The sequence below is a fragment of the Sorex fumeus genome, unplaced genomic scaffold (genome assembly GCF_029834395.1).
Source record: "Sorex fumeus unplaced genomic scaffold, SorFum_2.1 ptg000183l, whole genome shotgun sequence".
Classification (NCBI taxonomy): Eukaryota; Metazoa; Chordata; class Mammalia; order Eulipotyphla; family Soricidae; genus Sorex; species Sorex fumeus.
In genome coordinates this window covers 5747593-5765843 of record NW_026606240.1, presented here as the reverse complement: position 1 = coordinate 5765843, position 18251 = coordinate 5747593, and the positions used below count along the sequence as shown (strand labels likewise).

Genomic DNA, 18251 nt, shown 5'->3' with positions numbered 1-18251 from the left:
GCAGTGACGGTAGAAAAAAAAGAAGAAAGTATTTCTATTTTTTAGAGGCCTTATCTGTACAAGCAGCATGAATTATAAATATCAAAGTGTCTTTAAAAAGTATTCCCAGCGTGGATCTTTAAATATCCCCAAACAAAAAAGCACAAGTATCATATTATATTCGAATTATTAACAATTATCTTAAGAAAGGCCAGGTCTTGTTATTGAATAGTTTTCAAAGAGTAGAAATGTGAGTTAATTAGAAAATTAAAGGGAAATGAACACAGCACACTTATTTTCATTGTAATAAATTTCACACACATTCCCCCAATATTGGGCATGATCTTTTCACGTAACCCTGGACATAGGACTTGAGTTCAAGATGATACATAGCTACCTGGCCCCTGGCATAGGACAGACACAGTTAGGTATCTGTGATGGTGGAAGTTGGAGCATTAGTATGCCCACTCTTGGTTTTGCTGAATTTGTGAGTTCATCACAAGGCCATGAAGCAGAGGAAGAAAATGAAGAATTTGTAAGCAATGTTCACACCTAGTCAACACTGCCACCTGTTTCTTAAAGCCCTGATTAAGATCTCAACTGGTTCTTTGCCCTTCAGTCTTTGTATAGAATGTCTCAAATTCTAAGACAAAGACGTTTTATATGTAGACTTTTGAGACCATGGTCTATAGATCATATCGCACCATAAAGAAACAAGTGTCAGCAAATAAAGTTTCTTGCCAAAACCTCCATCACCTTACAACTCCTGAAGGGAACTTTTAACTGTGAAAAGGTCCCCTGGAGGATAGTGTAAGTAGCCAGAAAACAAAACAAAACAAAACAATAAAGAAAAGATGAGACTTTGAAAGGTTGCAATCTGTTTACCTCTTTCTAGAATTTTCTCCTTAATGAGTCAATCTTCTAAAAATCTAGAATATCTCCTCACTCTATGCCCTAAATTTAGTTCCCAGATTTTCCCTTTGGTCCTCAAGTGGTTCTCAAGTGAAAAGCATCCATAATCTAATCCCTTTCTTCCTCATAAAAAGAAAAGAAGCCCTATTATAGTCTCCTAGAACATTTCTGCATTTCTTTGGAATTCATTACATCACTTTAAGAATAGTATATAGATAACATTTGGTCATTTAAATTTCTCTTCCTCCACAAGAGACAGAGGGAAAATAAAGATGGAGATCTGCCTGTCACTGCTGGTAAAACCCGACTACAAAAGAGGTTTGCTTGTGTTTTAAAGACCAGAATGCATGGAGTCGCGTGTTTTTCAAACTAATTGCCAATTGCTATTTGGCAATACAGATGAGCTAGTAAGTGTGTTCCATTTATAGGGCAGGGGAAGGGGAGAAGGCAAATAATTTGTGTTTTTAAGTGTTTCTGAGAAATGAAGACCTCCAGGGCAGAGAGAAGGTGGATCAGGAAATAGCTATGCAAATCACATGCCTCTGAAATTACTAAAACTTTGATCAGGAGCATTAACAATGGCTCCAGCATCCACAAGTATGAAACAAGGAGTGAGTAAGACTGGGCATGTTTTGGAAAGGATTACAAGAGTGTTTACTTACATGGTTTGTTGAGCAGTCAATGAAGTCCCTGGCTGTTTTGAACTGAAGCTGCCTGAGCAGTCCAGGTATGGAAATTTAGTCATACATTCCACTCTCTTTAGTGACTTGAGGATCTCAATGATTTTGACAAAGGGCCAAACTGACTGGATTTCACATAAATGCAGCTTGCTGTTTCATCCACCCTTGTACTAATAAAGCAGCTCTTCACCCTTGCATAGGATGTAGAAGAGGCACCTTTATATGAGAACACTGCGCATGCCAAATTGTAGTTAGGAGGTGTGAAGGTTTACACAATTTCAGGTTATGTGTGGCTTGTGCTGAAGCAAATTTATAACTCAAAGCCTGGTGCTTACCTGGCCAACACATCTAAAGTGGCAGTGTGCTCATTCCTCAAGGCACACCTACCCATCCTCCTTTCGGACAGAGTGTTTAGGGCTGGTGGTGTTTAAGAATGAAAGTGTTTAAAGCTTCTCAATTCTGGGTTCACAACTCTGGACTCATCGTTTTTATGCCTTTGTTTTAGAAAGAAAAATGTCTTTAGGAGGAGCTGTCAGGAGAATTACCAAACGGTAGAATTTCTTGCAGGACTATGTTTTATCATACCTGTTGCTTAAAATGCATCATTTTAGTTAGAGTTTTCCACAAGATGAAGCTGAGCTTATTGATGGTCCCGTATGTTCATATCTCAGGCGTTATAGTTGTTTCTCAGACATTTCTGAGGGGTGTAGAAGATTGTTTATGGAAAAATAGAATAAAAATAAACTTGAATCTTAAACATATGTGTTTAGTCCTTCATGAATCTCAGAAATGTTCAACCAGTTAATAGTTTGGGATCAGGGCTAGTGTATATGATACTATTCTATGAGTGGGGAGGAGTTGTGAGTATATGGTATTAGCTATAGCTTAAAAAATATGAGGAACTAATTTAAAAAATTTTAGAGTTAAAAATATTGCCTTTAAAAATATATTGCCTTTAAATTAAAGCCAAAATGATGGCTGAGAGCTTACTTTCTTTTATTTTTATTCCCTCAGTATTGGAAAACTGAAATTCTGTAAGAGATTATCTGTGAAATGCCTTTCTTTTATTACACTCATAAATTTTAGGAGTGGCTTTGATCAAGCCTTTTGCCATTCTTGGTTTCTAAATCTTTTACTCATACGTTAATAACTTTAAAAACACTCATCCTATTTTGGTTGTGGTGAAAGAGGAAGTTTCTAAATAGTCAAAAGGAAAACATTGAAAATAGGACACAGTAAATGGTAACTAAATTATGGTATTTTTTCCCTCCCCCAGAGACAGCAATGCTCCATGTTGAAACTTGACAAAGTATTTTAAGATTATTGTCTATAAAGAAAATGTACCAGAGAATTGAGATCCTCAGAGGAATGGCATTACAGAAATGCAAAGTATTATCAGTAATGCAACACTATACATAAAACAATGTTAGTCCCTAATACTCTGGTCAGTGGAGTTTAGTTTTCTGGCTCATGTTGAGTCACACACACACACACACACACACACACACACACACACACACACACCCCTCAACCCGCCCCTAGCAAATCAAGTGAGTTAAAGCTCTGCCCACTTCCTCTAAACATTGACCTTGTGGGTCAGCTCTTAGGAAAATATTGCTTGGTTTTCCATTCCCCTAACATTATTCCTCACCAATAAGCAAGTCCTGTCTCTGAGTGGAAGCTCACAAAGAATTTCTCGAGAGAATATGTAGCTGTGTTGGCAACAACATCCTCTCGGCAAAATGAGAAAAAAAAGAGTTGTTAACTGATGAGTCAATCCAGCTTTTATAGCAGTTTATCTTCGTGGTATTTCCAAGAGCATAATTGTTATTTTTAAAAAAGTCAAGAAAGAAAAAAAGGACGGTCATGACAGGAAGAACTGAGTAAAATTTAAAAAAAAAAAGGAGCATTTAAGCCAAAAGCAATTTTCTCTGCCAGCAACTGGTTACATTTCCTTTGTTTTATGATTATTATTGCAAGAGTGAAGGTTGAGATGCCAGCTTCCCACACCTTCACTGCCCTGACACATAGCTTGTCAGAACCAAGCGAAATAAATATGATATTTGAATGTATGTCATTTTGACCGCCTAGACTCTTGGAAAAAATTGTTTTAGCTGTATTGTCTTATAGTTTTGTTTTGTCTTTTTCATATTTGAAGGAGTTCAAAGAAAACCCGAACATATGGGTTAGATGTCTCGGTAGCCTGGAGCCCCGGGGGTAGCTGATTCTCCTAGGATTAACGCCTATAGAAATAGCAGTGACTTCACAAAGGTGAATACTTGTTAATTTCATGGCACTGAGTAAGAGGAACAGATGGGTAGTCAGAGAGCAAAATATGTTTTAAAAACCACAGGGATTTTGGAGGTTGGAGCTATAGCGCAGCAAGTAGGGCACATGACCTGCACTAGGTCCACATGGGTGGAACCCTGATGCCCTACAGGGTCCACTCCTCCAGGAGTGCTCCCTGAGTGTAAAGCTGGGAGTAAATCCTGAGCACCACTGAGTGTGGCCCCTGAACAGAAACAAACCGAACAACAAACAAACAAAACCAGGTTTAAAATGATCTCTCACCAGTTTAGCGGGAAAGACATCGGACCACTGCAAGGGGATGATGTGCATGTGTAGTCAGGTTTACAAGAAGGTTGTGGCTTTAGGGGAGGGCTCACCTGCTGTGTCAGGCACGATGGGACCTCCCTTGCTGTCAACCCTATAGGAAGCTGGTCACTACCTAGGATGGGCTGCCGCACCCCTCCTGCTTTGTGGGATTGGAGAGTGTTTTCATTTGGGGAAAGCAGTGGTGACTGCTAGCCCAAATTAATAATCCAAACACCTCATTGGGAGGCAATGAGTGTATATATCTGTCTACTAGAGAAAAGTTCCTTAAAATAGGGGCTTTGTATCAAGTCGTCTGGTTTAGAATCCTGCTAATTTCCAGTCACATAACCTCAAAAAAAAAAAAAAAAGAACTTTTATTTTTATCTTGGTTTCATGGCTGTAAAATGGGAACAATAACTGTGCCTTTCTGTTGACTTCTCTCTCTCTCTCTCTCTCTCTCTCTCTCTCTCTCTCTCTCTCTCTCGATGTCTTGCATTTTTATATTGTATCACCATGAGATACAGTTACAAAGCTTTCATGATTGAGTTTCAGTCATACAGTGTTCTAACACCCATTCCTCCTCAGGTGTACATTTCCCACCACCAAACCAATAATATCTCCCTCCTTATCCCAGCCTGCCTCTGTGGCAATTACTTTTTCTCTTTCTCTCTCTCTCTCTTTCTCTCTCTCTCTCTCTCGCTCTCACTCTCGCTCTTTCTCTAATTGGGCACTATGGTTTGCAATACTGAGGGGCCCATCATGGTTGGTCTTTTGCCCACTTTCAGCACGCATCTCCCATTCAGAGCAGTCCCTTCCAACCATCATTGTCATAATGGTCCTTCTCTACCCCAACTGCCCTCTCCCGCAGCTCTTGAGGCAGTCTTCCAACTGTGGATCATTTGTCTTGATCCTTGTTTCTACTGTCCTCGGTTGTTAGTCTCACACTATGTTTTTTTTTTTACTTTCTCGTGGATTTAAAATTGTTATTATATGTCAAGTGCTCAAAGTGACTGCTCCCTAAGTATTACTATAATTCTTGTATAATACTGACAGCATTCATAAAAAATGCATTTACTGAACTCCTATATAACTTCCTATTTTCTCCACCTGAACATGATAGAGCCTGGTGAGGTCTGGACAGTGTGTCAAATACACATGCAAAAGCTTTGATTGTTTCACACAATCTTTATTATCTTTGAGGTAGAAGTAAATAGAGTCAGATATGCTCTCCAATGTCTATAAGTGTCTGTTGCTTGAAACCAAGTATTATCCAAAGAACTGAAGGTAGCTTTGACTGCAGTTTTAGGATTTGGGATTGCTCCCTTAGCTGTCAGGTACTAGGGCAGGTTGAGATTGAGCCCGGGCAGCTTGGAGAAAATAGGAAGTTATATTAAAGAAATAAAGGCCAGGGACCAAAGTGATGGTACAGTGGGAAGGGTGCTTGCCTTCCTCGTGGCTAACCAGGGTTCGGTCCCTACTATTCCATATGGTCCCTGGATCCTTGATCCCTGAGTACAGTGCCAGGAGTTGACCCTGAGCACTGCCAGATCTGATCCAAAACTCAATATAAATAAAAACTCGAACTTCCTCCCACCCTTGAATACCACCACACCAGTAAACACTTGTTTTCTGCAACCCAGCAAGTGATTACTTTCCCCTGATTCTTGAAGGAAAGTGTAGCCTGGATTTTTTCCCCCTAGAAATGAATGATAGGAAATTTTTGCTGCCTGATATTTTGCTTTCCACCCTTTCCCTTCTTAAAGTCTCTCATCCCAAAGTTTTATCGGGTTTTGTGGATGCGAGAGGTCTCGAACTGTGTTTGAGGGTCCTCACCCCATCCTTTATGTTCTGTTTTCCCAGGAACTATTTATGACCTTCAGGACATTTATGCACAATATCTAGAAGGTCATGGCCTTATGGGATTCTAGGTACACGTGCTTCACCTGCAATGGGAACCAAAAACTAGGTTTTCTCTGTCAATTCCCAGGGCAGATTCAAATGTCTGATTCAAATCATTGATCAATAAACTGAAGTCTATTACTAGATTTCAAGGGTATGTAGTAAAGGTGAATGGAGTTTCCCAGTGGGAGTGCCAGTAGGGGTGGTATATACATGGTCAGCTCATGAAGACGTGGATTAGGTTCATGGGAACATCTTTATTCACACTTTACACCGTGTTCATTCAGCAAATCTGTACTATTGCAGTGCTGCCTCCTGAAACATGACTCTGACATGGTCCTTAGGAGAATTCCAGTTTAGGGGCTGGAACATAGCACAGCGGGTGGAGGTTTGCCTTGGATCCGGGTGCGATTCCCAGAATCCCAAATGGTCCCCTGAGCACCTCCAGGAGTAATTCCTGAGTACAGAGCCAGGAGTAACCTCTGTGCATAGCTGGGTGTGACCCAAAAAGCAAAAAAAAAAAAATAGTTTAGCATAATAAGCCATAAAGACAGCTGTGGTGCAGAGAGTACAGCAGTACCCTCTGTAAGAGCAGGCAAGAAAGGCAGTTCAAGGGGGAGGCTTACAGGTAGACCTGAATTTGAGAGTTGAGGAGCTTGGGGCTGAGAGTGGGATTTTTCCTAGCCATGCCTGAACTATCAGGTCCCTCTGAGGGACAGAAGGGCTTCCTTTTCCTTTTAATGAGGTCCCATTCAGAGTATAAGCTTGTGTGACCAGAATATTAGGTGCTGGTCAGATCTAAATTTGCAATTCTGAGAATCCAATGGGGAGAGGCACGTGCTTCTGAGTTTTGAAAACAGCTCAAAGAAGGGAGAAAATAGCCACGATTTGGGGATGACTTATCGTCAGTTCCTGGAACCTTTGCCTTTATTTAAAGCAGCCTGTTCCTCGCGAGTTCTATCTAAAAGGCCCCTGGGGTCCGAAAGCTTCTCTGGAAATAAATGCCTTTTAGATGGAAATGCTTTCCACCAGAACGTTAAGAATGGAAAGGCCACAGTAACAAGGCTGGCCACGGGGGCGATACTATTTCGCTCCTTTTTCATGACATGCCTCGGACTGACTGCAGGATCTGTTTGCTCCTTTCGGCTTTCGGCGCGGGGCGATCACTTTGACCAGGGACCCGAAGGAACATCCTTCCCTCGCGGTCATCAAAGACTTAGCACAGCGCTTCTGGGCTGCTCAGCTCCCGGGCCCGAGCGCGCGCGCCCGGGCTGCAGGCGGAGGCCCGCGGGCGGCCGGGGGAGGCGGCCTCGGAGGCTGGGGGGAGCGGGGAAGGCGGCCCCGGGGGCCGGGGGCCGCGGGTCGAGCCCCGCCAAGGGCAGGACGCGAGCGGCGTCAGCGCCGCGCGGGGAGGGGGGAGCGCGCCCTCCGCCAGTCCGGCAACTCGGCGCGGTCCTCGGGCTCATCCCACTCTCGCGCTAGTCTCCGCAGCGCGCTCGCACGGGTGATGGAGCCGCCGGGGGAGGGGAGTGGCGAGCGGAGCGCGGAGCCCCGGGGCGCGCATCAGAGGGAGGCGGACGCCCGCCGCGAGCGCAGACGCCCAGGCACGGCCGCCAGCCGGCACGCGCGGTAGCTCGGAGCGCAGCAGCCCAGGCAGATGTTGGTCGACTGGAATGGGTAATCGCCGCCTTCTCTTGCCGGGGGTCGGGGCGAGCTCGTTTTGGGGGCCGGCGTTTTGGGGGGAACGGGGAGAGGGAGAGGGGGCCGCGGAAGAGGAGAAAGGGGGAGGGGAGGAGGGAGACTGAACTCCGGAGCCGGTTTTGGAAACTTTTGGTGATTCGGAAAGGCAGCCTGGCTTTTCTGAGCTGTACCAAAGGCAAAACTGTTATCCTCAGCAGGAAAAAAAGAAAAAGAAAGGCAAATTAGTGGGATTGATGGTGCTCCTAAAATGCAATGCGCCCAAATCACCGGCTAGCTTTGTGACCCCAGGAAGACCAACAATTCAGAATTTTGATTTGTTCAAAGTTGCTAGAAGCCCACTTGGAACTATTGAAAAGCGTGGGTGCCTTGAAAGGTCTGAAAGAAGTTGTTGGAAGCGTAGTTCATTAGTTTGGAATTTCAAGGGCTAAATTGACTGAACTCCTTGGCTTAACGTTGCTTAACTTTGCGTGATGAAGTTCAGTATGAAAGCTGATACCCCACCGGTTCAGCATTCAATCAACAGCAACCTTTTCCCCTCTTTTCTGTTCGGATCTTACATAGATTCAATCTTTACAGCAAAGATTTGAATTTGGTTTTTATCTTGTCCGTAACTTTTAAAAACATATACTCTGAAGTCAGCCTTACCCCCTTTAAAAGTTATTTTAAGTAACCTTCAAGTGCTTCATAAAGGTATGAGCGTGTTCCTTTAAATCTGAATCTGCCAGATATGCTGAGATTTGAAACAGGCTAGTTGCAATACTATTAGCAAATTCATGTAATGATATTTTTACATTGTTGTCATACATGCCTCTTTTTATAGCTAACTGTGTGCTTAAATCATAATCTGAAAGAATTCCCATGCCTCCACTTTTGAGGACAGCTGTTTTCAAATGTTATATTACGCTAATTTCATAATGAACCGGCTTATCACCTAGGTTTCTGAAAACAAGATTCAAAACAAAAAACAAAGAATGATCTTTGGAGCCTGGCTCAGGGTTATCTTTCTGCCAGATATGTTTCTTTTTCTAACAATGGGGAAGTGTATTTTCCTTATCAGCATCCTTTTAGAGCTAAGAACTTTATTTTCTTTGTATTAATTTGCTGTGTTAAAGTGTAATAGATTAGCTCCGGGAAACATATATAGAAGTACATGTCTACCAAGATGAATCCTTCCAAGAGAAAAATACAAACGGAAGACTGATTCTCACAGATGTGTACATTCCTCCAAACAATAGGAGGAGATCACTGTAGTGAAGGGTCGGTTTTTGATACAGAAACCCATGTAGACCAAAATGCCTATCAATTGTTCTCCGTTTGTTTTCAGCGCCAAATCTTAAAGGCAGACCACGCAAAAAGAAATCATGCCCACAGAGAAGAGATTCATTCAGTGGTGTTAAAGATTCCAACAACAATTCTGATGGCAAACCCCTCGCCAAGGTACGGTTGTTCAGCTCATGGTATTCACTTGGCTGTATTTCTTTGTTTTTTGTTTTTCTTTTTCTTTATCTCATGTCTTGGGGACAACTTTGGATTCCGAGTCTGACTCTAGTACTCACCAAAGTCTCTGCGCCTCTGGGCAGCCAGGGGAGGGGAGTGGAGGCATTTTGATTAGTCAACAGAAAGACTTGCCACCGCCCAGTTTGGCCTGCTGGGTAAAGGACAGATGATTAAGCGCCCACGTCACTGAAGCTGAGATTTCATAGTAAGTGACACAATGACATAGTTTACTCTTCTTGTGTCAAAAATAGATCAGAATCATCCTCTTTCTGAATGTGCTCATCTAAATATGTTTCAGAGATTAATAGAGGATGAAATTAGAAATGACTCGAATTAATCTTTTGAGTTCTGCTTTTTTCAAAGTCACCTCTAATTTAAAGACACAGGGTGAAATATTTACATGTGTGCCTGTGTACACGTGTACATATGTACATTTATGTACCTTTGACAATCTCTATTAGAATTAAAAAGTCAAATTCTTGTCTTTTTCTCAGGGCTAGACAGTTATGCCTAAGCATTCTTTGGAATCCTGAAATTGTCTGCCTAAAGTATTTAGCACCAGGAAGGGTGAGGTGTCATTTCATATTTTTAGATTTATCTTTTTGACTTTTGTGGGCTTGGATCAGATTTCTAGGGCTCTGTTTACTGGGTGTTTGCATTTAGGTATTATTTCTGTACTAGAGATATCAATAGCCCCTTTAAGACTTGAAAACCAGACTTCAACTGAAACCACATTTCCAGATCCAAGGATTAAACTTCTGAAACGAGCATTTTGATTAGTGGTGAATTTTGAAGTTTGGGATGTAGGAAAATAGGGACTAGGTTCTGTTCATTTTTCTGCCCTGCGCGTCACTCCTTCTCCAATATAATGAAGCAAAACCTAGACATTCAGATTCCATAAATCTTATTTACAAGAAAGATTATCTCATCAGGAAGTTCTGATTAAAATTTCTGTCTACTTCCAAGATTATAAGAGTTAAAAAGAGTACAAATAATAGAAGTGTGTCTTTCCTGGCTAGAATCAAATCTTTTCCGAGTTATTTTTATCCTACTTGCTTTACCTTCTATGAGTGAGTCAGTTTACTTACATGGAGACCAAGGAGGAAAAAGGGACATTTTTTTTTAGCAACTTGGTTATGTTGGCCTTTGAACTACCTATCTAGGGTTTCAGTTTATATGACCGTAGATGATGTCAGCAGTAGCAATTCATCTGTATTGTGGTTTGCAAAATTCTGCGAACAGAATGGCAAGGTTTTAGGATGGTAATGTTTAGCTTACACTGCCAATATCTTGTGTTGGCTCCCTTCCCCATACTTCTGAGATGATATCATGTATTTACCCCATCATGTTCTGTACCTAGGCCCAGCCTGATGAAGCTGCTTGTCATGTCAGTTGAAGTCACTAAACAAATATGCCCCTGGGAGTTTTAGAAAACTAAACCAATTAGTCTGAAAGTGCAGTACCTTCAATATCTCTTCCTATCAAAATTAGCCCAAGACTTACACTAAAGAGAATAGAATGTGCTCGCCTGTGCTGGATGTTTACTGACTGTCCTTGAGACAGAGAGAGAGAGAGAGGAAGAGGGAGAGAGAGAGAGAGAGAGAGAGAGAGACAGACAGACAGACAGACAGACAGAGCAGAGAGACAGAGAGACAGACAGAGCAGAGAGACAGAGAGAGAGACAGAGACAGACAGAGAGAAAAAGACAGAGAGAGAGACAGAGAGAGTAGTCAAAATCTGGGTTTTCGATGTGATCCTTTCTGCCCCACCTCTCTTATGGGCCATTCAGAATTCTTATGAGGAAAATCATCCTTTCATTGTTAATTCAGTGGTGAAAGGTTGAATGTCATGTTGTGATCAGCTCCTGGGGACTGGTCTAAATGTCTAGCTTTTCTCAAGGGTGTCAGGTTGCAGTCCTATCTTGGCTGCTTCTCGTCGGTCTGTCAAGACCACTTCATCTCTGAGATGGTAGGTATGAAGTGTGGAGGGCCTGTCTGTAGAAACCAATAGACAGTTGTAAAATCTCTAGAGAAAGAACAACTCACATCTTGGGCCAAGACAACGATGAAGACATTTGTATCTTAAAGAAATCTTTTTATCAGGAAATGCTAGAGTACGATTTATAAGCAGTGAGCACCTCACCATCATCATCTGCTTAACCGGAAACATCACTTTAGGTGACAGTTTGGTTTTATGAACAAGACTTATGTAAGTGTTTTTTCCCCAGAAGTGCTTCAAACTGACCATTTGAAACTATCACAAATACTAGCTTTCTGTAGCTCCACAGAACAGTCCTCACTGAGAACCTACTGAGTTTGTTGTTTGCCACAAACTAGACAAACTAGTGGACTCATCTCCCTGTCACCATCAAAAGCTTGCGCTTTCTTATTGAGAATTGAAAACTGGCTTTGCAAGTCTGTTTTTCAAGGGGAAGAAAATTTACAAGTTTCAAAAGTCAGCAGTAGTGATACAGGGAAAAACTACCATTTGTTTGCCAATGTCATGAACAAGTCCAACGTAACTCTGCCATTTTCTTGACACCTTAGCACATTTGGCAACCCAAGCCTGTTCCTTGGTGATCTATGCTAGTGAAATCTTAACCATGGTCTTCAGTGAAAGACCTATATTGACGGAAGGCAAGAATACTCTTTATATCCTGTGAGCACTTTCCAAAGGCAGAAGTGTATAGGAGCTATTTGTATTGTAAAAGGAACATAAGACAAAAATTATTTCGTGCATATTCTTTCGTTTACATCACAATCCTACTTTTGATATTTCTCAAATGTGATGCTTTCATCATTTTCAATCTTTTCTCCCCAGCTTGTTCATCAGAACTGCCTTCAGGAATTATCCTTTCTGTTTTCTGAGGAAGTAAATGAGAGACTCCTCCCATGTCAGGGCCCATTTCAAAAAAAAGTTAGACTCCAAAGTTAGACTCCAGCTTCTTTTCTGCTGGCCAAGCACTTCTGACAGCTGCATTTGAAAACTGGATTAGTTACAACTCAATCTAGTGAGAGGATATCGCTAATGTCAAATAGACAATGGTTCATTGAAATTGTTAAATGTGGATACTTTAATAGAACTTTCTAAACAGTGATAACTTTGGAAACTCTAAAGCTCTTAGTAAACTCAATCTATACAAGGTATTTGGATCAAGGAAAAGTAGATCTTATAATTAAAAGTTGTCGACTAAAGGTTGAGGTTCTTTGTTGTTATTTCTTATTCTTGTTTCTTATTATTTGTTCTTAATATTTTATTTAATTCTTATTATTCTTTTTGTTGTTTGTTATTGGGGAACACTTGGAGGTGCTCAGGTATTACTCCTTACTGAGTTCAGGAATCACTCCTGGCAGAGATCAGATCATATGGGGTGCCAGAGATTTCATTCTGGTTGTCTATGGGCAAGGCAGACACCTTACTTGCTATACTATCTCTCAAGTACCAAAGTTGGGTTTGAGTTTCCTTAAGGTAAACACAAAGAATAGGTCCCACTCAAAAATCCATTGGTCAACATGCTCAAATGTTTTGTATTAGCATAATCTATATATTAGTACATAGAACATAATATATACTAATGTATCTATAGATACATATCTCTATCTATCTATCTATCTATCTATCTATCTATCTATCTATCTATCTATCTATCTATACATGGTCTGCTCCTTCCCAGAGACAGAATTCCTACTTTAAAGGACGCTTTTGTGCTCTCTGAAGAAATGTATGAGGCTAGACCAAGAAAGGCCCATTTTTGCCTCTTAAAAAGTAGTTGGCGGGCTGGAGCAATAGCACAGCGGGTAGGGCGTTTGCCTTGCACACGGCCAACCTGGGTTCGATTCCCAGCATCCCATATGGTCCCCTGAGCACCGCCAGGGGTAATTCCTGAGCGCAGAGCCAGGAGTAGCCCTGTGCATTGCCAGGTGTGACCCAAAAAGCAAAAAAAAAAAAAAGTAGTTGGGCTACAGGGAGGAGTGATAGTACAGCGGTTGGGTGTTTGCCTTGTGTGTGGCTGACCCAGTTCCATCCCCCGCATCCCACCTGATCCCCCTGAGGAGTGCGGTGCCAGTAGTAACTCCTGAGCATCACCAGGTGTGACCCCCCTCCCCCCAAAATTCCAAAAATAAAAAAGTAGTTGGGCTTTCAGGAGCAGCCTGCTGGGAAGCCCACTGAGGTTTAATCTAGAATTCAGCAGTCTTGTTTCACCTGCAGCCTTGACTTCAAAGCAGGGGATCACTCGTTTGACCATCCACCCTGTGCTTTTCTTCTGTTTCTGGGTATTTCTGTATGGATGAGGCAGAATATCTGGACAATGAGACACAAAACCTTAATAAATGATTCTTCTGACCATTACGCCTAACTTATATGCGAACCTTATGTTGTTCATACCAGTTTGGAATAAGGCAGACCTAAATTCTAAACTCAGAGCCCCTCATTAGCCACAGGACTAAATACCTCCCTAAAATAAGGCTGAGTACCTCATAGCACAGCGGGTAGGGCGTCTGCCTTGCACGCAGCCAACATGGCCGACCCGAGTTCGATTCCTCCGCCCCTCTCGGAGAGCCCGGCAAGCTACCGAGAGTATTCGCTATGCCAGACACAGTAACAACAAAGTCTCCAATGGAGATGTTACTGGGCCCGCTCGAGCAAATCGATGATCAACGGGAGGGCCTTTACTTTACTTTACTTTACTTTACATTAAATATACTTTTTAAGCTCATACATAGTATTGTATGAAGCTCATTTCATATATTCAATTGATATTGAAGAGAAGACTTTATAGTTAGCACTCAAAAAGGCCGTGAGTGAAGGACATTACTGATTGAAACCAGAGCTGAATTATAGATTTCATCATAATTTAGAGTCAACAGTCTAAAATTGGGCAATAAAAAATAGTGACAACATGAAATCTCGTAGGATATGTGCCTTGATATGTTACAAAGTACTAAAGTCTGAAAATATTGTAAGTAACAAGTCTGTGTGGAAATGTTTCTTTAATTTTATTTCTACAGTCCCTTAAAAATTAAAATCTTATGTAGAGGTCAAATTGAACGAGTTGTGCAGGAAGTTTTATTTTCCAGAAACAGTCTAAAGATATTGAACAAATGCGTTCTCTTGAAAGAATAAGCAATAAAGAAAACCTTTGCAGAGGATCTACTGCCCTTAATAAATAAGCAGAACTTTGAATGTTCTTAGTATTCGGGAAGGAGACTCTGAAGGGTAAAGAAAAAGAGGAATCCAAAATCTGCAATGGAAAATGTCAACTATGTGGGACATTTTTATTCATAACATTTCCCTAGCACATACCTTCTTCTTTCCATGTTGGATATGGAGATGTAAAGAATATTGGAATGTACACATTCCCCATGGGCACACTTGAACTTCAAATTTGACCCTTTGTACTTCCCCTTTGACAATTAGAATAGCTCAGCAACTTAGTGTTATATTTAACAACCATCAAAGACCTCTTGTAGAACATGGCAACGAGGAGGGAATGTTAGGTTAGCTGCTCTCTGTGCCGAGTTCCACATATGCTGAGGCTAGAAGGAAGAACATCTGGCTTGCTTACTGCCCTTTGGTTTTTAATTATGAAGCTTTTTACCTATTCTTCTCGGGCTTTGAGCTGACCTCTACGCCTTCCTTTGTGACCAGTTAATATCTCCCATAATATTCTGAAAGATGACTGAAAAACAAGAAACATCTTTAAAGAGGGGATCCTTTGTTTTCTACTGAGGATCTATCCAAGGCACTCCTCTTAAGTGACACACAGACCTTGTTGGTACCCTGAATGCCAACAGCTGCTGGCACTGATGTGTTTTTCTAGGTTACTGGAAGGTGTAGTAACAAGACACGTTTATTATGAAGAAATAGACTTGTCTCTCTTTTTAAAACACAGTGCAAAGTTTGGGACCAGCAATTACAAAGGCTAGTCTGTTCATGGACAATAGCAGCAGATACTTCCTCTTTGGAAAAGAAAGTGTACAGAGGCAAAAGAATGGTCCTATCAGAGACAAATTCCATTTCGGTTTCATTTCAACTTACTTGTAAGGAATCTTAAAGTAGAGTATAGCTTGGCAAGCCACAACCCACTGTGGCCTATTCATATAAATAAAGTTTTATTGAACTCAATGCAAGCATTCATTTACATATTGTCTGTGGCTGCCTTTGTGTTACTGTGTAGAATTGTTTGAATAGTCTCTGTGGCCCCAAAGTCAATAATATTGCCATTTGGCTTTTTATAGAAATTTACCATTCCCTGGTCTAAGGTAGTTCATGTTTATAATGACCCTAAAGTTATCTCAGGACAAGGTTTATTTGCAGATTCACCTATTCTATTCAGTCAGTGTCACTAGCTATGTCTTTGTTGGTTTTTCCAAGGCTGTGCTTGATTTAATGAGGCCTATTTTTTCTTATTTCCAGGTAAAGTGTGAGGCCAGGTCAGCCTTGACCAAGCCGAAGAATAACCATAATAACTGTAAAAAAGTTTCAAATGAAGAAAAACCAAAGGTCTCCATTGGTGAAGAGTGCAGGGCAGATGAGCAGGCCTTTTTGGTGGCACTTTATAAATACATGAAAGAAAGGAAAACGCCAATAGAACGAATACCGTACTTAGGTTTTAAGCAGAGTAAGTATACTTGTTTTCATTTCTAAAATAACAAAACTGTTCAGATTTTTAGATTTGGCCCCCTCCTCCCCAAAAAATTTTTTTGACATAGGATTATGTTGAAATCCTAATCTGGGGATGATTTCTGTTTATACTAAATCTACAAATCATTCCAGCCAGAATTTTTTTTTCCCTGTTTCTTTCCGCTACATTGTTCCCTTCTGGGGCAGTTGCAGTGAGATATTTTTAGGCTTGAATCCACTGATTATGACTGGAAATAGACATGTTGAAAGTTTCTCATTTTCTGTTTTGTCAATCTTGAGTGTCTGTAACGCCTTCTTCTGAGATAATAACATGACGTAGCTTTATCAGACACAGATGTTGCCTATGAAAAGACAGTTTTTTAAAGGAGGACATTAAAAGGTGGACAAAACAACCATAAGGAGAAAACATACATCTTTAGCTCTAAATTTGGTAAGAGATGGTAGAATTCTGACTTCAGAGGAAACAAGAAATAAACAAATACGAGCTGAGAGTCCAATTTTGAATTATTTTGACAAGTACATTTTAGTAAAATCCTATATTTTTAGGTAGAAAAATGAACTCAAAGCTGAGCAAAATTCATATAAAAGGAGAAGAAACCCAGATTCTGATTACACAACTGAATATAAATTTTGCCTCTGAATTTTGTGGCACACAAAGCCATCAGCCCCTGGCTTGAAATACTATTTTCTCCAAATGCATCTTCCTAGATTAAAACCATGTGTCATTTTGATGAAGAATGTCAAACCTGTATGTTTTACATAACAATTTACATACCTAATAGCAATTGGCACTGATTGCGAGAGAACACTCGCAGCCATTATAAACTTATATAAATACGAATGATTACAATGTTTGTCTGAAAACTGGTTGCTTGAAATAGAAGTAAAATTAATGTACTATGAACAGCTTTGTTGCATTATGCATTGATTCAGATTAAATCAAGGCCAAGGCAGGGCTCTTGATAGCTTTGAAATAGTGCAAGGTTCAATGAGGCTTTTCGAATATGTTGTGTCAAAGAGCCTTTTTCCCCCCCTTCATTTCCCTCACCAAGGAATTGCTTTAAATTCAATTTTCCCTTCTTGTGAAAAAATCAAATCTATAGCCATCCATTCCATGATATTTGGTGCAATTTAACAGGGTCACCAGCAGTTTGGCATAGTTTAACAGCATAAACATATGCAAACCCTGCAAAAAGAAATCTGTTTTAAAAACAGTTATTTGCAACACTACACAGGCAAGTTAGGAAAATAAGTGGACTCATGATAGAATTTCTCTGTGAAGGAATTCCCTTTGATCTACCCTATCACTGCTGTTACTTCCCAATATCAAGTGTAAAATATTTACTTTCCCACTCATTGCAAGGCGCCATGTTAATGATATACAGCTTGAGACTTTCATATGGTGCTTCTATCAAACACTCGATTAGGAAGGTAATTGTATATTGGAGTGGCCGTTATTTATTGCTTATGGAGAGTTCTTGTCTGAGGGAAGTATATATTATTCTTTAATCAATGACTTCTTTCTGAGGGTTGAACATGACCAACCCCCATTTTGAAATTCCACCCTTTTCCCGAGGATGCTGTAACTTTAGCTTCTCTTGGTTTGCTGATGGCAGTAGGGCTAAAACTGTCATGTCTGTCGTCCTAAAAATGGAATCATTTCCATATTGGTTATTGTTCTTGAAAATATCTTAAGTGGTAATAATATATCCTGTTATTAAATACCCTTTGGCAAATTGTTTCCTAAGAACTTTGCTTTCTGAGGTACATTAGTGTTTTTTTTTTCTCTTTCTCATTGAAAAAAGAAAACAAAGCAAAATGTTTTAATTGACATTTCTTGGAAATATGTTAATGCAATGCTTATCTAAATACTTATTGTCCCTCTAACAGTTAACCTTTGGACTATGTTTCAAGCTGCTCAAAAACTGGGAGGATATGAAACAGTAAGTGTTTAAGCAACTTAAATGAAATAATTCTGCAATCTGACTCCCCGCTCCCCCCTTGACCAAACTGAAGAAAATGTAAAAGCAAACCATCACTGACTGCCTTTTCAAATAGTTCTACACTTTTGGGGGTTTATTGGGCTGCTTTTGGAAATAGTTCCAATTAGTTCCAGGTTTGGCAAAATTGTAAACTTGTCGTAAAAACTACAAGTGGAAAACATATGTAACTCTCCCCTGTCAGGGAAATTAGTTTGGTCTGTAATTTTTTCCCATGTTGAGAAAGGGCTATTATTGTACAACAAGCCAAGATTGCATAAAAGAAATTTCCCTTGGCAACATACCTGACATCTGTTCATGTCTAATATGGGAAATGTATTAAAGGCTTTCAAAAGTAATCAGT

At 40.6% G+C, this 18251-nt stretch overlaps 1 protein-coding gene across 3 annotated transcripts in view; it reads left to right on the top strand.

The window, feature by feature from the left end:
* ARID5B (AT-rich interaction domain 5B) overlaps nt 1-18251 on the top strand; it is a 203830-nt gene that overhangs the window by 149856 nt on the left and 35723 nt on the right. Inside the window, exons 1-4 of one of the 3 annotated variants that reach the window (XM_056107922.1) lie at nt 7646-7742; nt 9091-9203; nt 15681-15885; nt 17799-17851. In XM_056107922.1, coding sequence (XP_055963897.1) covers nt 7739-7742; nt 9091-9203; nt 15681-15885; nt 17799-17851 — 375 coding nt within the window. In that variant the 5' untranslated portion in view covers nt 7646-7738. Of the gene's footprint in view, nt 1-7645; nt 7743-9090; nt 9204-15680; nt 15886-17798; nt 17852-18251 lie in introns of those variants that run through there. The other 2 variants (XM_056107921.1, XM_056107920.1) reach the window with 2 other exon arrangements.